Below are 19,149 nucleotides of genomic sequence, written 5' to 3'. Positions count from 1 at the left end.
AGGGGATGCCAGAAGATGCTAGAGGAAGACTTCTATTCTGTATTTATAGTTTCATTGGCCAGTTAGATGTTTGTACCATTCATTAAGGTAGGTGTCTCTGGAGGAAGACTAACTTTTTTGGAGGGGTGGGAGGACAACAGTAACTGCCATGATAGAAATCATAAGCTGAGGTTTGTACCTGTGACTTTATTTCTTTTTTATTTTTCTATTTTTTAAAATTTTTATTGATTTCAGAGAGGAAGGGAAAGGGAGAGATAGAAACATCAGTGATAAGAGAGAATCATTAATTGGCTGCCTCCTACACGTCCCCTACTGGGGATCAAGCCTGCAGCCCGGGCATGTACCCTTGATCGGAATCAAACCCAGGACCTTTCAGTCTGCAGGCCGATGCTCTATCCATTGAGCCAAACCAGCTAGGGCTGTACCTGTTGACTTTAATTTTCCTCTGAAACATCCAAGTGAGAATGTCAAATGGCACTTTGGATATTTATTTGGAGCTCAGAGGAGAGGGCTAGACCAAAGAAATTAGCTTAAGATGGTTAATTGAATATATGAGTATGGATGATATTACTTGGAAAGAGAAGTACATCTGGAAAGAAAGGTGCCTGGGAAACAGCCTTGAGTTTCTCTAATATTTGTTTGCTGGAGAGGCAGAAGAGATTGAGAAGCCTTGGGTAGAGGAAGGAGGGAAACCAGCAAGTGAAGAGGGTCTCAAGAAAAAAAGAAGAGGTCAGATGTGTTGAAGTTGAGGATCAGGTTTTTGCTGTGGAAGTACAGCAGTGCAGTACAATCCAATTGCTTCCTTTCCAGTTCTTTGAAAATAATGAAGACCACTCTATCTAAAACAAAAAGAGCAATAGTTGGAAGACTACATAGGCCAAGATCTATAGATTCAAAGGGAATGTTTAGAACAGTGGTTCCCTACATGGGGCACACGCCCCACAGGGGAGCAATTTGATTTTTAAGAGGGTAATTTGAGAATGTGTTAACAGTGAATTTTTTGCATTTCTTATGGTTCTAGGGGCCTCATATACAGTATATAAATATATATTGTGACATATTTATGCATTTCAGTTCTCTATTATGTTTTGAAACTTTATTTGCTATTTTTTCATTTAACTTAATTTTTTAAAAAATAATTTCTTAGTGATTCCTTCCTCAGTACTGCAACTGTCCTTTTGTTCTTTTATTTTTCTCTTTCATGGATGCCATGTTCTTTGGAAGCTTGTTTAGACCAAGTTAATGGCCTTTTAGATTTCCTCCTGTGAATAGAAATAGGAATTATGTCATGGGTCAGGGGAGAGTCAGGATTTTAGAGATCCTTAGGTGTGGCATGGCCAAAAACAGGTTGGGAACCACTGGTTTAGAACCAGTAGGAACCAGTTTTATTCTAGTGCTGGGAGCAGAATGAATGAACTGAAACCATTTCCAGCCTTTTTATTCTCTGCTCAACAATCCATACCACAGGAATGGGCTGTGAAGTGTTCAGTAAGCCCAGTTTGACATGTACCCATGTTTTGGCTTAGGTTGGGATGAACCTGATTAATTGTCTTGCCAGACTATATCCCATGGCGGAGAGGTAGCACTCCAAAAGGGAATCAGAGTAATGATACCAAAAGTAGATAGGCAGCCCCGCTAGTGTGGCTTAGTGGTTGATTGTGGACCCATAAACCAGGAGGTCACAGTTCAGTTCTCCATCAGGGCACATGTTCACATTGTAGGCTTGATCCCCAGTAGGGAGTGTGCAGGAGGCAGTCAATCAATGTTTTTCTGTCATCATTGATGTTTCTGGCTCTCTCCCTCTTTCTTCTTTTCTGAAATCAATAAAAATACTTTTTTTAAAAAGGAGATAGGCAGGTGGTGAGCAGTCAGAGTCAATGATTGCTCAGACCATTTTATCAGTTTGGGATGTATCTGCTTATTGATCAGATGGAGAATGGAAAATTGGGAAAGGAGGTTTCTTCAATTTAGGCCTGGTTACACAGATTGGATACAGAGCAGTGAGTGTAGGTGGCTTGCAGAGGACAAGCAAGAAAAATAGAGAACTAGATATCAGTGTAAGGGAGGCTCTGCCCTTTTCATGCCTGCTGTCCTTAAGACAGAAGGCATTTCCTACTGTATTTCTTGGGTCAGGAGCAGCAGAACGTTTCTTCTCACTTGTGGATAAATTATTTGATATAGCTTCCATAGTTCATTATAGCCTGACTAGAGACCCAGTGCATGAAATTCATGCCCTTGGGGGGGGGCTACCCCCAGCCTGGTCTGTTCCCTCTCACAGTCCCAGAGTCCTAGGGGGATGTCTAACTGCTGGCTTAGCGCTGCCACGGAGGCGGGAGAGGCTCTTGCCACCACCACTGCGCTTGCCAGCCATGAGCCTGGCTCAGAGCTTCTGGCTGAGCAGCGCTTCCCCTGTGGGAGCACACTGACCACCAGGGGGCAGCTCCTGCATTGAGCGTCTGCCCCCTGGTGGTCAGTGCACATCATAGCGACCAGTCATTCCACCATTTGGTCAATTGCATATTAGCCTTGTATAATATAGGATGTCTTAGGAAGGTATTACTTTTGTACTTTGAATAAATTACATTCTATTTTCTGGGTAATCTTTCCCATTTAATTTGGGGTGTACATAACAATCTAATAAAAGAGAAACATGGTAATTGGCGTACGACCGCTACCCTTCCCATTGGCTAATCAGTGAGATATGCAAATTAACTTCCAGCCAAGATGGCGGCCGGCAGCCAGGCAGCTTGAAACTAACATGAGGCTTGCTTGCTTCAGTGACGGAGGAAACCAACATTCCCCGCCTGCCTTGTAGGCCTCTGAGCCTGCACTTGGAAACATTTTAACAAATATAGAAGCTAAAAAAAAACCCCCAGAAACCAGCTTTCAGCGAGCTGGGATCTCAGAGCTGGAGTCAGAGCTGGAGTTATACATTGTTTCAGTTATAGAACTGAAACAAACCAGATACCCACTTTCAGCAGCGGAGGCCTAAGAGCTGGAGCCTCAGAGCTAAAGCTGGCCCAGAATTAAAAAGAAAAAAGAAAAAAAGGAGCAGTTGGGAGCTTCCGTCAACCACCAGCCTGAAAACAGCCCTCAGCCCCTCACCCAGACTGGACAGGCACCCCAGTGGGACCCCCACCCTGAAGGGTGTGTGACCAGCTGCAAACAGCCATCATCCCCTCACCCAGGCTGGTCAGGCACCCCAGTGGGGATCCCCACCCTGATCCAGGACACCCTTCAGGGCAAACCAGCCAGCCCCACCCATGCACCAGGCCTCTATCCTATATAGTAAAAGGGTAATATGCCTCCCAGCACCAGGATCAGCGGAGCCGAGAGGCCTCCTGGCACCGGGATCAGCATGATGGGGGCAGCACCCAAACCCCCTGATTGCCCTGCGGCTCTGTGTGTGACAGGGGGTGGGGCCACTACCTCCCTATTTGCCCTGCTCTGTTTCGTGACAGGGGAAGGCGCCCCAACCTGATCAGCCCTGCTCTGTGCCTGATACAGGGGAGCTCCCCAACCTCTGATCGCCCTGCGGCTCTGTGTGACAGGGTGCGGCGCCCCAACCCCCTGATCGGCCCTGCTCTGTGGGTGGTAGAGGGTGGCGCCCCAACCCCCTGATCCGCCCTGCTCTGTGTGTGACGGGGCAGTGCCCCAACTCCCCTATTGGCCCTATTCGCTGAGTGACAGGGGAGAGCTGCTCAACCCCCTGATGGGCCCTGCTCTGTGCGTGACAGGGGGCAGTGCCCCAACCCCCTAATCGACCCTACCCTGAGCATGACTGGAGGTGGCATCGCAACCTCCCGATCCGCCCTGCTGTGTGCATGACAGGTGGCGGCACCCCAACTCCCCAATTGGCCCTGCTCTGAGCCCGGCCAGGGGCTGCACCTAGGGATTGGGCCTGCCCTCTGCCACCCGGGAGCAGGCCTAAGCCAGCAGGGCGTTATCTCCCGAGGGGTCCCAGACTGCGAGAGGGCACAGGCCGTGCTGAGTGATCCCCCCCCCCCAACCCCGAGTGCACAATTTTTTGTGCACCGGGCCTCTAGTCCTATATAATAAAAACCTAATATGTAAATTGTCCCCTTTACTCGGAGTTCAACAGCTTGCTATGACATGCACTGACCACCATGGGGGAGTGCGGAACATGACAGGTGTCAGCAACTTGGTGCTGGCAGCTAGCGGCAGTGGAGGCACTGCTGGCCCCGATGGGCCCTGACAAAAACAGGACCGTGGCAGGATGGTGGAGCAGGTGAGCGAGCGGCACCAGGCCAAGGCGGGTGAGAGTAGGAGCCTGATCGCCCCACCGATCACCCTGCAGATGGCAATCGGCGGTGGGGGGCAGGGCCACTGCCTGGTGCCCAGGCACCGAGGGAGCTGGGTGGGGGACCTGGCCGCAACCAATCGCCCCGCAGATGGTGACCAGTGGCCGGCAGGCCCTGATCGCCCTATCGGGGCCAGGCCCCAGCTAGGACAGAGAACTGGGGGTGAATGGTCGTGACCAACCTCCTGTGGCACCTGGGCAGGGGGCTGTGGCCTCTCGCCAGCTACCTGGGGACGGGGGTGATGGGGATAGAGGTGGGGTGAAAATGCGGGGTGTCCACCAAGGTCACTCTCATTCCCCCGGCTACCCTCCCCTGGGACATCAGGGAAGCCCCCATGCTCAGGTGCTGGATGCACATGAGGAGCCCGTTCCGCACCGGTGTGACCTCTTCCAGGTGAGCCGGGCTGCAGCCTCCAGGTCCGCAGGAACTGGTCTGGTTCCCCGTGGGTTTGTGCTGGAGCCAGTCTGCGAGGCTGGCCAGAAGAGATCATGCTCCCACCCGGCTTTCATGTGGTGCTGCTGGGCGGTCCAGAGGCCCACGCTGCACCCTGGCCCACAGTGTCTGGCCATGTTCACCACATCTCTGCATGGGGACTCGGGCGCCATGACTCAGGCGGTTGGGGAGGGGTGCACGGGGGCCTGGGGGCCCAGGTGCTGCCCAGAGGTCAGCTGGAACCTACCCTTCCACACCAGATGCTCACGCTTTGATCCCCAGTCAAGCCTAGGGACCGCACCCATGCACGAATTTCATGCACCAGGCCTCTAGTAGTCACTATACTTTGGTTGGCATGTAAGTCAGTCCCTTAATACTATCCTATATAATAAAAGCCTAATATGCTAAGTGTCCGGTCACCTGGTGACTGGTCGACTGTTCAACAAATCAAAGCGTAATATGCTAATGATATGCTAAGGCTGCTCATCTGCTCGCTATGACGTGCACTGACCACCAGGGGGCAGACAGTCAACTGGTGTACCAGTCACAATGACATGCACTGACCATGAGGGGGCAGATGCTCTGAACAGTAGGTTAGTTTGCTGCTGGGGTTCGGCCAATCAGGACTGAGTGAGATGGGCTGGTCGCGCCCTGGAGCCCTCCCGCGGTCCGTCCCTGGCTCCAGTCTTGCACCAGTGGGGTCCCTTGGACTCACCTGCACCTCCTAGCAATCCGGGACCTCTCAGGGGATGTCAGCCAGTTTCTGCCCGATCTCACAGGCCACCCCCTCAGGAGGGCGCTGAAGCAGGGCTGGCAAATGCTGCTGTGGCAGTGGCATGAGCTCTACTGATTGGGACTGATTGGGCGCGATCCTACGGCAGGCGCAATGGGGCTGGGATGAGTGAGTGCAGTAGGTAGGAGCTGCAGGTGGCCTAATCCCCACAGGCCACCCAGAGGGACCCCACCTGTGCATAAATTTGTACACCGGACCTCTACTATGTAAAAAAAATAGTTACATGAACCTTTTAGGATGGCCTTTCTTTCTCTTTACTAGCCCTCTTCATAGCTACTCTTTTAGTTTGTTTTTCATTTACATTTATTGAGTACTTCTGCCAGGTCATAGTTAGTTTCCTAATCTGCCTGCACTGATTATCCGTTTATTATGAAGTTCAAGTAATTGGCATTATGTTCTTAGCATATTAATTAACTGATCTTCAGTTATTTAAGCTGTATGAAACATGCTTTTATAAACCTACTTAAATCCCCAAGTTATTTTAGATGGACATAACCAGTCTTGCTCCTACAGTTGATCACCTTTAACATGTGTATACAAATCACTTACCTTGAAGTGTGAGAGACCTAAAGTTTGAGTGGAAGGTTGGGTAGTATTTTAGACTTGCTTAAGTGTTTCATATAATCTTTTATGTCATACAATTTTGTGTCTTTGAAAGTGTTTATAAGTAAATAGTGAACTTGTAAGTATTTAGTCAACAGTAGAAATAGAAAAAGCCCATCACGTTTTTGAGGACCAGGACCAACATGGAGCACAAAGTGCAGGGACTGCAGTGGTTTTCTTGGTGAACATGAGCATCTGAGCATTTTTTCTTCCTGTTTGGTCTTCAACTTTGCTTTAAATCAATGATATTTGCAACTATAGTAATACATTACATTAAACATTCATGACAACAAGCTACTAGAATAGTAGAGCAAGAAACTATTTTTCATTTTTGTTTGATAGTAAAAAATGGTAGCATTACTTTTATAACACTAACTTTATAAACCATTTCCTTTCAGCTCTAAGGGTTTCTTTACTGCCTTTTGAAAGACTTCTGTACTTGCAGTTAGCTTTATAATTTACACTACAGGCCCAGTGCACGAAACTCGTGCAAGGGGGGGGGCTGTCCCTCAGCCCGACCTGCACCCTCTCCTATTTGGGACCCCCTCAGACATCCCTCTCACAATCCAGGACCTCTGGCTCCTAACCGCTCACCTGCCTGCCAGCCTGATTGACACCTAACTGCTCCTCTGCCAGCCGGATTGACACCTAACTGCTCCTCTGCCAGCCTGATAGCCCCCAGCTGCCCTCCCCTGCTGACCTGATTGCCCCCAACTGCCCTACCCGGCTGGCCTGATCGCCACCAATTCACCTACCCTGCTGGCCTGATTGCTCCCAACTGCCCTCCCCTGCCGGCCTGATTGATTGCCCACAGCTGCCCTCCCCTGCTTTCCCCTGCTGACCTGATCATCCCAAACTGTCCTCCCCTGCCGACCTGATTGCCCACAGCTGCCCTCCTCTGCTGCGACTCGCCTCCTCCACCAGGCCCCGCCTCTGCTATGCGCATGGCCATCTGTGATGTCCATCTTGTGACGACGTTAGGGCGTGATGCGTGAGGGTGTGATGACCACCTAGGCTATTGTTAGTATTGATTGTCCATGTGGGAAAGCGCTGTGGTGAGGTGGAAATGTAGAGCACCCATCTGTTATCTTTTTGCTAAGACTTCAGCGTAGTTTGTCATGGCGGTTAGGATGGCTTTCGAGCAGGTTGGCTCTGGCTCGTATCCCAACTGTGTTACTTTGAGCAGATTACTGTACCTCTCTTTAGTTTTCTTACCTGTAAAGCAGAGTATTAATGCATGTTCTTACCGGTTGCCCTTAGTTGCCACGGAATTACTGAAAGGAACCCAGACAAGTAACTCACTGCTAACAACTAATCAACAGATGTTAGGTCTTTTTACTGGGTAGATTTCTTTTCCTCCTAAGCAACTCCAAGTGCTTATATAAGTAGATTAAGAAGAATTTTTAAAAACTTACATTTGATATGAATTCAAGACATTATTTAAACCAAGTTTGTCATTAAAGGCTACTTCCCCAGTGTAAGACCAGCAGAATGTGGTGAGGTTTCTGAAAATGGTGAAAGTAACCTGATAGATTTAGAGGCTTCTTTAAAATACTACCAGAACAAATACAGAAAAACAAGAAACCTGTCAAAAACTAAAATGCTTTTAGTTAAAGTTAATTTCAGCGTGCCTCCTTGAATTTGAAGCACGTATATGATTATCCAGAGCATTTTGTACATTTATAAGCTTTACTCTTTCTTTAATTTTTATTGAATTTACTGGGGTAACATTGGTTAATAAAATTATGTAGGTTTCAGGTGTACAATTTTATAATACATCATCTGTATATTTATTGTGTGCTTTCCACCCAAAGTCTTTCCTCCGTGACCATTTATCCTCCTTCCCTTTACCCTCTCCCATCTCCCCACATTCCCCCTTTCCCTTGGCAATAACCATAGTGTTGTCTGTGTTTGTTGTTGTTGCTTAATCCCTTCACCTTTTTCACCTAGCCCTGCCTCCCCGTCCCATCTGACAGCTGTCAGTCTCTATCTGAGTCTGTTTCTATTTTGTTTATTAGTTTATTTTGTTCTTTGGATTCCACATATGAGTGAAACCACATGGTATTTGTCGTTCTCTGACTGGCTTATTTCACTGAGCATGGTGTTCTCTGGGTCCATCCATGCTCTCAGACAGTGTTCAGGATCTGGTCTTCCTTGGAATGCCTGTTATGTGTACCACACATTCACTGGCAGCCATGGTAACTACTATGCAACATTTCTTTATTTTTCCTTAAACTTATAGAATTCTATACTTAAAATATGTACTTTTCCAGTTATAGTATTTTAAATTGGTAAAATTTCTTTTTTTTTCTTTTAACCATGAAGGGTATTTATTTAAAAAAAAAAAAAGAGCGTCTTCCCGATGTGCAATGATTCTCTCTTGCTTTCTAAAATCAATTTGTAAAAGTTTAAAAACAAACAAACAAAACCCCAGCTGTATAGAGTTATACTGCATAGGGCCTAAACATGCTTGCTCCTTCCAGAAGTACTGACTTGGGTTCTTTTCCTAAAATTTCTTAATTTATCACATTTCCCCCCATTGCTTTTTAGAGAGAATGGAAAAGAAGGTGGGAGGAGGAAAGAGAAAGAGAGAGAAACATCAATTAGGTGCCTCCGTAGGAGCCCTAACTGGGGCCAGGATTGAACCTGCAACCCAGGTCTGTGCCCTTGACTGGGATTCGAACCCAAAACCTGTGCACAGGCTGATGCTCCAACTACTGAGCCACACCGGCCAGGGCAATTTATCATATTTTTTTGGACAGTCCTTGCTCTGCTCGGTTAAATTTGGCTCAACATCCTGACAATTTCTGTCATTAAATGAACATTTACGAACACACTGAAATGTCTAGAGAGCTCTGCTGCAGAATGGGGTTAAAAATATAAAGATGGTCTGTCTGTTAGAAGAGAGGCAGGTGGCTATTAATGACAGGGAAGAGGTGTGAACACAATGCTATGGGAGTGCTTGGAAGGGTCAGCTAGTTCCAAATGGGAAAATCAGAGAAGACTTTAGAGTGGAAGTTGCATTTGAATTTGGCCTTAAGGAAGAGCTGGGTAGAGGAGGGGGCAATAGCATTGGAAGCAGAGGAGTTGCTAGCTGAGGTGCGGCAGATTAAAGCATGAAGCATGTAGGATGCTTTAGGGAGTGAATAGGCCGGTATGGCTGGGACCTAAGGGGGTTTGGGTTTGTTTGGAAGAAATGAATCTGGAAAGGTGGAATTAGGTCACATTGTGAAGTTCCTTAAGTGCTCTCTGAGGAAGTGGGACTTTATTCTGTAGATAAACTCTAATGCAGAGGAAAAGGTAGTGAGCTCTGTGGTTTTGGTGAAAACTTAGGAGTGGCAAGAAGAACTAAGTTCAAGAAAGGAGAACTAAAAATGCAGAGATCAATTAGGATATTATTGTAGTAGTGAAGACAGAAAATCACAGAGATCAAGTTGGCCTGTAACAGGAAAACTGTAGAAATCAAAAGAAGACTAGATTTAGATGATGTTTCAGGTTCACAGGCCTTGGTGATCAGAAATGGAGATAAGAACAAGTGAAGAGTCAGAGATGATGTCAGGACTTCCGAGGTCTCCAGACACAGTAATGCCAGTTAACAAAGATTGAAAGGAATTCCTTTGAGGTAAAATGCGAGTACTTACTGTGAAGGATTTGATAAAGCAGTTTTCAAACTCTTAGTGCTCTCTGTTAGCTGTAGCACTGTGGCTTTGTATGTTTCCTGCTATGGGAAATCTCATGTTTCAGGTTGCTGTATGTAGGAGGATATTGACACGTTATAGTTATGAGACTTAACCTGAGATATTTGAATTTTTGCAAGTTTGTTACACCACATTTTTAACATGAGATTACTATAAAAACTTTTTAGTCTTCAAGAGACCTATGAAGCCAAAAGACACGAAATTTATGGGGAACGTCAGAGGAAGGAAGATGAAATGAAGCAGATGTTTGTGCACCGGGTGAAGGAGAAAGAAGCCATACTAAAAGAAGCTGAAAGAGAGGCAAGTACACTAGTTTGTTGGGATTTGCATTTTTTTAGGTGTCCTATTAATTTGGGGGATTTATCTCAATTTAGTTGAGATGCATTTGGAGACTACATGTTATTCTTTAAAAACTAGCTATTTTATACACCTAGTCTTTTAAAAAATTGTAGTCTGAAATCAATTTTGGCCATTATGAGCAAATGGTCATCCTTTAGAAGTGGCTTATCAAGAACTTGTAATGCACCAGTTTACTAAGACGTATTTTAAGTATCTTAACCAGGAGCCAGAAATGTGTAGCTCTGGCTTGCTAAAGCCCTTTTTGAGAGTTTAGATGACCTTTGGTCTAAATGACCTTTGGCACAGCTAAACATCAGCAGTGAATTCCTTTAGTTCTGTTTGCTTCTCATTCTTCAAGCAACAATTTTAATTTTATTTGTTAAGCTATTTTCTATAGATCTGTAGACCTAATTGCAATGGCTACTTTTAAGTAAATGGCCGCATTTTCAAATGAGGCTCAAAAAGGGTGAGCTGCAAAAAAATTTCCAGAAGACAGAAATGTTAATACAAGTGACCTTGATAACACAAGAGTCCCTGAAGAGTTATTTGTAATTAGTTTTACAAATTTATTATGTCAGGTACACTTACAGTACTTGATATTAAAATAGTAAATGGTTTGGTAAAATAATCTAATATATCCTACTTATAATTTGAATTTTGGTCTTTGGAAAAATTTCAGATAATAAAAAAGTGAATCCAGAGTACACCTGTGTCCCTCCCACACCTAGATTTAGTAGGGAACATTTTCCCATTTTTATTTTACATGTGCGTATGTTGCACATGTGTGTGTATGCGGGTATCTATGTGTATGTACCTGCATGTGTATTTTTCCTGGTCATCTGAACGCTGGTTGAGACATCATGGCACTTTATCTCTAGACACGCCAGTGTGCATCTCTAAAGGTTAGGTGTATTTTTCTTCATAACCATAGTACCAATTTACACCTAAGAATATTAATGGGAATGCCATAATCTCGCCTAATCACTAATCCATATTCAAATTTCCCCAGTTGTCTCAAGATTGTCTATTATTATTTCTTTTTGTTTGGTGATTTTTGTTTTTGAACCAGAATTAAATCACAGGTCTCATTGCATTTGGGTGTTCTGTTTCTTTAGTTTCTTGTTCTCTTTTAAACTAGTCCCTACTTTGTAGCTATTTTAAAATACAAATATTGAGGAGGAAGGAGTTGTGATGAGTAGGAAATAAGGATGCTGGTTTTTCTTTTAATCAATGGATTAGTCTTTAAGGTGGTAGTGGAGTGAAATTCTTCCAAGAGTTTCTCATAGATTAGGATTCCTTGTCTCTCCAGTGAGGAGAAAAGTTACAGAAGTGGTGTATAGATAAGTTTTAATTTTTAAAATTCCACATAAAAATATTTTGCTTAAATGTTTATTATTTAAAAGGATGTTAAAAATTCAGGTGATTAAATGATTGAAAGAAAAAGAGGAATACTATTTGTTAGTAAGTGCTTTGTAGAGTTTTATTTTTATGATTCAAATGCTTAAGAGTATGTATTGAACAAACGAAGTTAATTTGAAACTAAAGCACCAACAATCAGTTGTCACAGGAGTTCTAAACTTTTAATTATGTAGTTTTAGAGACAGTAGATTACTGGCCTGCTTGTTTCATGACCACTTTTCATGCTGTTAAGCCACTGTTACTTGACAGAGTTACGGTCAGTTTGCTGAAGAAGGGCGTCTAGTCAATCATCATTACTCCGTGAGACTAGAATCATCTACTCCAGGGCTGAGGAAGACAGGATACGTTATTGCCTTAATTACGATGGTTTTAGAGGGAAAAGAGGCTTATTAATAATTACACTGGGGCAATAAGTAGGTGTAAACCAAGTCTCTTCAGGGTAAACTGGGATATTTGATCACAATACTTGACTGCCAACATTTTAAAGTTAGTTATGTCAATAAGATACTGGCAGTCACCAACAAAAAGATAATTTTGGTAACCCAAAACATTACTTAATTCCATATTAGGAGACCTTGTTATTTAAAATATCCTTGCCAATGTTATAAAACAAATACCTCTTAATTTATATTTTGTATAAAACTGGATTTTATTATATAATTAATTGAAAATGTTGTGAACATTAAATAGACAACTAGTGTAGGGAGATGCACAGAACAAATGTTATCTCAAGATAATGTCTGAATGTTGTCTTTCTTACATCTTTATTACATCATTCTGAATGTACTAATGAGGCATGGTATGTATTATATGCAGATTTCCCATTCTTTTTCCCCTACTACAAGAAAAGTACAGTTTTTATTTATCCCTCCAATAAAGCACATAACCATCATTACATCATTACTACTTCCCCATTTTATATATGTCTACTCTGTCGTTAATATTTCATTTAATTTAGGCCTTATTTTCAAAAGTCTTCTATATGATTTCCAGTAAAAATACAGCTCCAGTAAAAATACAGAACATGAGAATACAGGAAGAAGACTTATAATACAGGGCAGGAAGGAGGGCTCGTTCACCATAGGTGCAGCTGAGAACTGAGGCCCAAGGTGACTTCTCAGTGAGCACAGGCAGCTCGCCTTCCAGGCAGTCATTGCAAAAAGGCCAGTGGGAGGCACAGAACACACAGTAAAGAATCTAGTTCAGTGATGGCGAACCTTTTGAGCTCGGCATGTCAGCATTTTGAAAAACACTTAACTCTGGTGCCGTGTCACATATAGAAATTGTTTGATATTTGCAACCATAGTAAAACAAAGATGTATATTTTTGATATTTATTTTATGCCATTATAGTTAAATGGCATTATATTTAAATGCCATTTAACAAAGAAAAATAAAAAAAATGAGTTCGCATGTCACCTCTGACACATGTGTCATAGGTTCGCCATCACTGATCTAGTTCAATCAAAGAGGAATGCTGTCTTTAGCATTTGTTTCTAAAAATTGATAAGTTTAAAAGGATCATTGAATATCAGAATGTATGACATTCTTAGAAATAATGTTAACAAAAGATACAGCAATGTACCATATTGGTGATAGTCTTAAGAGCATTGGCGAGTAGTTATCAGGAGCACAAAAGGTGTATTGTTTTTAACTTTTGTGATTAGCATTTGAATGTACGTTTGAATAAATGCCTGTTGCAGTGACTAATGGAACCGTGAGTGCTTCATGTACATGGAATAGATTGTTGCTATCAAAGCTGTGAATGCCACATAATATGAATAATGTTCCCATTCACACCTTTCCCACTCCCCCATTTAAAACATTGTTCTTGTTACAGTTTTCCTGGAATTTTTATCAACCTCAGGAATGAAATATATGAAGCACTCTGTATATAAACCTTTAGAGATAATTGATGTAGGTTTATAAAGAACCCATTTAAGTAATCAGCTCTCTGACTCTATTCACAATAACACAGATCTGCCCCTGTAGTCTCAGTTTTTGTTTCAGCCTCCACGCCGCTCCTCTCCCATATTTACAAGGGACACACATATGCTCAGAGAGCTGTAGACTTTATACCACTGATGGGAGTGACAGCTGGATGAGTTCCGCCCTGTAAACACATGTGCACTCACACACACACCTTTTTATAGAAGCAGAAACCATTTAATAAACCAGCACCAAGTACTGTGCTTCTCTGAAATGGCCCCCTCAGAAAGGATCTAAGGCAGCAGGTCACTCACCTATTTCAGCTTCTCCCACCTTCGTCTCAGACCTCCGTCGGGTTTTCTGGCTCAGGACACACTGCTCCATATATGGGACATTTACTGTTTATTAGGGTGGGGTTTAGCTCTCTCCAGTTTCTACCCTCAGCCTCTGGTTGCTAGTAGCATATTTCTATTTCCTCAGCTATTATATGCCATCTTTTTGGAAGCCAAGTTTTACTTTTATTGAATGCTAGGTTGCTGCCTAAAACTAAAAAGACTAATTTAACATTTGTTTAACCAGGGTTGGAGATCAGAAAAGAAAAGGTATCTTTTTTTTTTTTTTTAAATCAAGATTTAGAATGTTGTGCTTATATACACGGCACACAGCGGATTCATATGGAGTCCACTGAAGTGCCCAGATTTGTTTTCAGATTAACACCAATTAACCAGGGAAACCTCATGTTATAATGTTATAAACTTTTGTAAAACTTGTGTTCATGGCTGCATTGAGTTATTCAACGTAAATTTATGGTTTAACTTTATTTCTATTAGACACAGACTATGTTTTTTCCTTATGGTGTACATACTACAGTGAGTATTATTTCTCTGAATTTAGGGTTTCTTGATTTAGTTTAAATTTCAAGAAGGTCAATGACTGGAAAAATAGAATCAATTTTTAAGGTTCTTGATTTTAATTGACAATTGACACTTAACTTCCCAAACAGATTTTTCAGTATAACTTTTAACAGCTTCCTCACTACAAATGATAACTTAATTTGGAAAATAAGGGTTCCTTTTTCCTTTTTTATAACTTGCTTCTGTAATTTGTGTTCTTTACCTTTATTAAGCATAGATTTTAGAAAATCTAATTGAAGAGACTTTGTGGAGAAACTAGAGCAAGAAAATAAAAACTTCAAGAAAAGGTCGTGTTTTAAAAACAGGTTTGTTCCTGAGGCTATGGTTTCTCATTATATTTTGTTCATGCATTTTTTTTTGCATGGGAACTTATTTAAAATTAAAGTTGCTAAGGCAAATTCATAATTAAATTTTTTCTGAAGCACGAACTTGAGCCACCAGGCAGCTTGTGCAGATGCTGTGTTCGTTAGCATGAATTAGCAGTGTGCTTTAGGCAGGAGGACACCCCTGCACAGCTGCTGGCTTGTGCAGATATTGTGTCCATTAGCGTGAATTAGCAGTGTGTTCTAAGCAGGAGAACAGCCCTGCGCAGCTGCTGGCTCGTGCAGATGTTGTGCTCATTAGCGTGAATTAGCAGTGCGTTCTAAGCAGGAGGACACCCCTGTGCAGCTGCTGGCTCATGCAGATGTTGTGTTCATTTGCGGGAATTAGCAGTGTGTTCTAAGCAGGAGGACACCCCTGTGCAGCTGCTGGCTCGTGCAGATGTTGTGTTCATTAGCGTGAATTAGCAGTGTGTTCTAAGCAGGAGAACAGCCCTGCCCAGCTGCTGGCTTGTGCAGATGTTATGTCCATTAGCATGAATTAGCAGTGTGCTCTAAGCAGGAGAACAGCCCTGCGCAGCTGCTGGCTCGTGCAGATGTTGTGTCCATTAGCATGAATTAGCAGTGTGTTCTAAGCAGGAGGACACCCCTGTGCAGCTGCTGGCTCGTGCAGATGTTGTGTTCATTAGCGTGAATTAGCAGTGTGTTCTAAGCAGGAGAACAGCCCTGCCCAGCTGCTGGCTTGTGCAAATGTTGTGTCCATTAGCATGAATTAGCAGTGTGCTCTAAGCAGGAGAACAGCCCTGCCCAGCTGCTGGCTTGTGCAGATGTTATGTCCATTAGCATGAATTAGCAGTGTGCTCTAAGCAGGAGAACAGCCCTGCCCAGCTGCTGGCTTGTGCAGATGTTATGTCCATTAGCATGAATTAGCAGTGTGCTCTCAGCAGGAGGACACCCCTGCGCAGCTGCTGGCTCGTGCAGATGTTGTGTTCATTAGCATGAAATATAAGTGTGCTCTAAGCAGGAGGACACCCCTGCCAGCTGCAGCCATTCTGTGCCACTGCTAAGAGCTGCACCTTGTTTCCCAGCTGCAGGCCAAATTCGAGCACCTCAAAAGAGTTCACCAAGAAGAGAGAATGAAGCTTGAGGAGAAGAGAAGACTTTTGGAAGAAGAAATAATCTCTTTCTCTAAAAAGAAAGCTACCTCCGAGATATACCAGAACCAGACCTTTATGGGCAGCAACCTGAAGAAGGACAAAGACCGTAAGAAGTAAGCCATTTCCAACCACCCACCTCGGGTAGCCTCTCCCTTTCCCTCTCCCTCTCATTGCCCTATTTGATCTTTATTGTGCTTCTGTCTGTTTCCTTTTCCTTGTCTGCCTCCTGTGGTCAGCTTGTTGTTCACTGCTGCTTCCCTGGCATTTACAATAGCACCTGGCATATATTAGGTGCTCATTAAATATTTGGCAAAATGAAAGAATGAATGAAATAAAAACACATCACAATGTAAAATATATCATTACTTGGGGGGGAAAAGTCAGCTGCTCTTATTTTATAGCCAAGCCTGTGGCTTTAATACACTGCTGACCTACCATTAGTTACGTTGAATTTCTTATCTAATTGGAAGCTGTATGCTTTCTTGTGGAATCATAGATGTCAAATAATATTTGATTTAAAAATACTAATTCTTAGGTTCACTTTATTTTAATAAATACTACTGATAATGATTTTGTGAGAATTTTTATTTTAATAAGGGAACCAGGCTATCGATGTGAACTCCTGTGCTTTGATGTCAGAGCTTATGAAACCAATGGTGGACGCAATGATGCAGAGGAAGGTAGAGAGGGTCCCAGTACAATGGGGCGGCATGAGTAGCATTTGGATGATATTCTCAAGGCTTATAGGTTGGGGTATGTGTCACAATCGAAACTACCAAAGTTTTAGAAAATAAGGTTTTATTCCTCTTTTGTACTTTGTGTCCTTCATTTTATTTCTCCCACTTAATATGTCCTTGTCAGTTTGCCTGTTTGTGCTGTTGCAAATTCTCCATTGTGGTCTTTGCCTCGGTTTCTCCAATTGTCACTGCTCTAGCAGCATCTGTCCTCCTTATGTCCTTACAGAGCAACCCTTCCATTGTTGAATTCAAAACCAGGTCTGATTTCAAACCCAGCATTTTCAGATCATTGTAACTCCACTTGAGAATAGTTAGGAAAACGATGCTAATCCATGCTAGCTTTCTATTTTTGAACCGTGGAGAAGTAAATTCACAGGGTTTTGGTATATTTATTGCTTTGGGGGGAAGAAAGAAGAATTCTCATGTATGAACTTTTAACATTGGCTCCATGAGGGCATGGATCTATTTTGTTCATGGATGTATCCATCCCCAGAGCCTAGCACAGTGCCTGGTCCATAGCAAGCATAATATGATGAATAATAGCTATGTTTATTCAAGCACTGAATTTTAAAAGGCAAACTATAAATATAATTTATTGCTTTTTATTACAAAGGTATGGGACCTTTTACTTATCTTTTTATCTTAATCCAGTGTTACTAAAATTGGGTCCCCCATATTTATTTCATATATGAAAGACAGTTTACACTTACCTTGTGGAAATTATCACCCTGTTCCACTTGAGAATCGTTGGTATGAGCTTTTGATTACAAAATCAGGTCCAAGCCCATAGTTTCAGCATTCGTCCAGAAGAAAATAGATTTTGGTGGGTTTTTTTTTCCCTTTCCAAAGTTCCATAACTAGATATCCTATAGACATTAGATGTATATTTGCTCTTTCTGGAAAAGCTTTGTAAAACCATTGGTTCTAATAATTTTTATTTTTTAGTTGATTGTATATTGTACCAATCAAAAGTTTTTTCTCTCTCTTTTTTCAGCCCCAATTTTATGTAAAACAAAGGTTCCAGATCACAGAAGGTCATCACAAGCAAAAGTTATTAAAAAGTTAGAAATATGCTGTGATTTTCTTGCTCAATTTATTTGCTGTATCAGTTATTTTATATCTGGCAAATGGCCACAGTTACTGTCTTTTATGGAAAAATACTTTCAAGTATAAGGTCAATACATAAGCAGAGTGGGTGATGGAACTTGTGCATCCACTGCTGTGAAGTTTTAAGCTGCTGGTTTGTGATGGATCGAGATCATTGCCTCTCCTGCCGACTTACTGTCACTCTGCAGAGCACCACCACAGCCGTGCCGCGGCCTTCCACAGCAGAGCTCGCTCACATCAGGCTGATCGCATTTACGTTCTAAGATGAACCTTTTGTTTTGTGCACACGAAAGGTAAAAGTTTGAGAATATGTTTTAAAATGTATTATGTACCTAAAACTCTAACCTCTCAATAGTTTTATAGAACTTTTTAATTTTTGATATAATTATCCAGTTAGTAACATGATCCTAAGCTTTTGTATAAAATTTTATATAATATGATGGTCTTCCATGCTTCAGTACACTGTCTTGTGGCTGATGTATGATGATGGGAAAAAAAAGAGTTTAAAAGTAAAAACACCCACATCTATAAACCCTTTTTCTAGTGATAAGTACTTTTGAATCGGTGTTATCACAGTATTTTTATTAGGATGTATTACATATTTGTTGCTTAAAACTGTCTTCCAAGGGAAAAATAAGATTGAATTACCTTACTAAAAATATTTCTAAGAAAATAGCTATGAGCATCTGAATATTAAAGATATAAACATTTAGATAATTCATATCAGTGCCTTAGTAGTAGTCTCAGAACAATTAACTTTTTCTTAACAGTCATAGGTATATAATTTTTTATTTTTTGTACCTAAATATTCTAAATAAAACTGACATTTACTCTTGACAAATAAAATATATCTGCATATTTACTAAAATGTGTATAAATTACATTAATTTTTCTGTTTACAAGCTGTCAAGGAACATTTTATCAAAGTTCATTTAATTGTATGTCTGAACTATTTTAAAACAAGTATATTACCAGTATTTTTCAGGCAACAAAATGTTTAAGTTAGCCTATGTTAGATTCTGAACAGTGCTTTTTTTATGAAGTTGTATAAGTTGCAAATAAAACCTTTCATTTTTTAGCACAATTTATCTGGACAAATACTTTACTTCCCATTTTTATATTTGAAATTCACAAATATCTCTCAGCCTTTTTCAACTGTAGTAAAGTAAGTATCACAGAAAAAGCTCTGAACTTCGTCTCAGGATAAGTAATGTTCAAGTTCTGGAAGGTGAGAGAAGGAGAGGCGGGGGCGTCCCTGCAGGCAGGTGACCTGTTGTACAGAGCCCAGCCAATGCCACAGCACCCAGTGTGAGCAAAGGAGGATGTATCCCCGAAGCTCGGGGATGTGGTGTGCATGCTGGTTATTTGTAGTCATATCAT

General features: G+C 42.2%; 1 protein-coding gene across 1 annotated transcript in view; it reads left to right on the top strand.

The window, feature by feature from the left end:
- The window catches only part of SEPT10 (septin 10), a 51,797-nt gene extending 32,942 nt beyond the window's left edge, over positions 1 to 18,855 (top strand). The window contains exons 8-10 of the mRNA XM_015561679.1: positions 10,016 to 10,148; positions 15,857 to 16,038; positions 17,657 to 18,855. Of these exons, the coding sequence (XP_015417165.1) occupies positions 10,016 to 10,148; positions 15,857 to 16,038; positions 17,657 to 17,672 (331 nt within the window). The 3' untranslated portion in view covers positions 17,673 to 18,855. The remainder of the gene's footprint in view (positions 1 to 10,015; positions 10,149 to 15,856; positions 16,039 to 17,656) is intronic.
- Positions 18,856 to 19,149: the final 294 nt, after the last annotated feature.

The sequence above is a fragment of the Myotis davidii genome, unplaced genomic scaffold (assembly GCF_000327345.1).
Source record: "Myotis davidii unplaced genomic scaffold, ASM32734v1 scaffold677, whole genome shotgun sequence".
Taxonomy (NCBI): Eukaryota; Metazoa; Chordata; class Mammalia; order Chiroptera; family Vespertilionidae; genus Myotis; species Myotis davidii.
The sequence above is the reverse complement of the archived record's forward strand: the minus strand, read 5'-3'. Positions and strand labels throughout refer to the sequence as shown.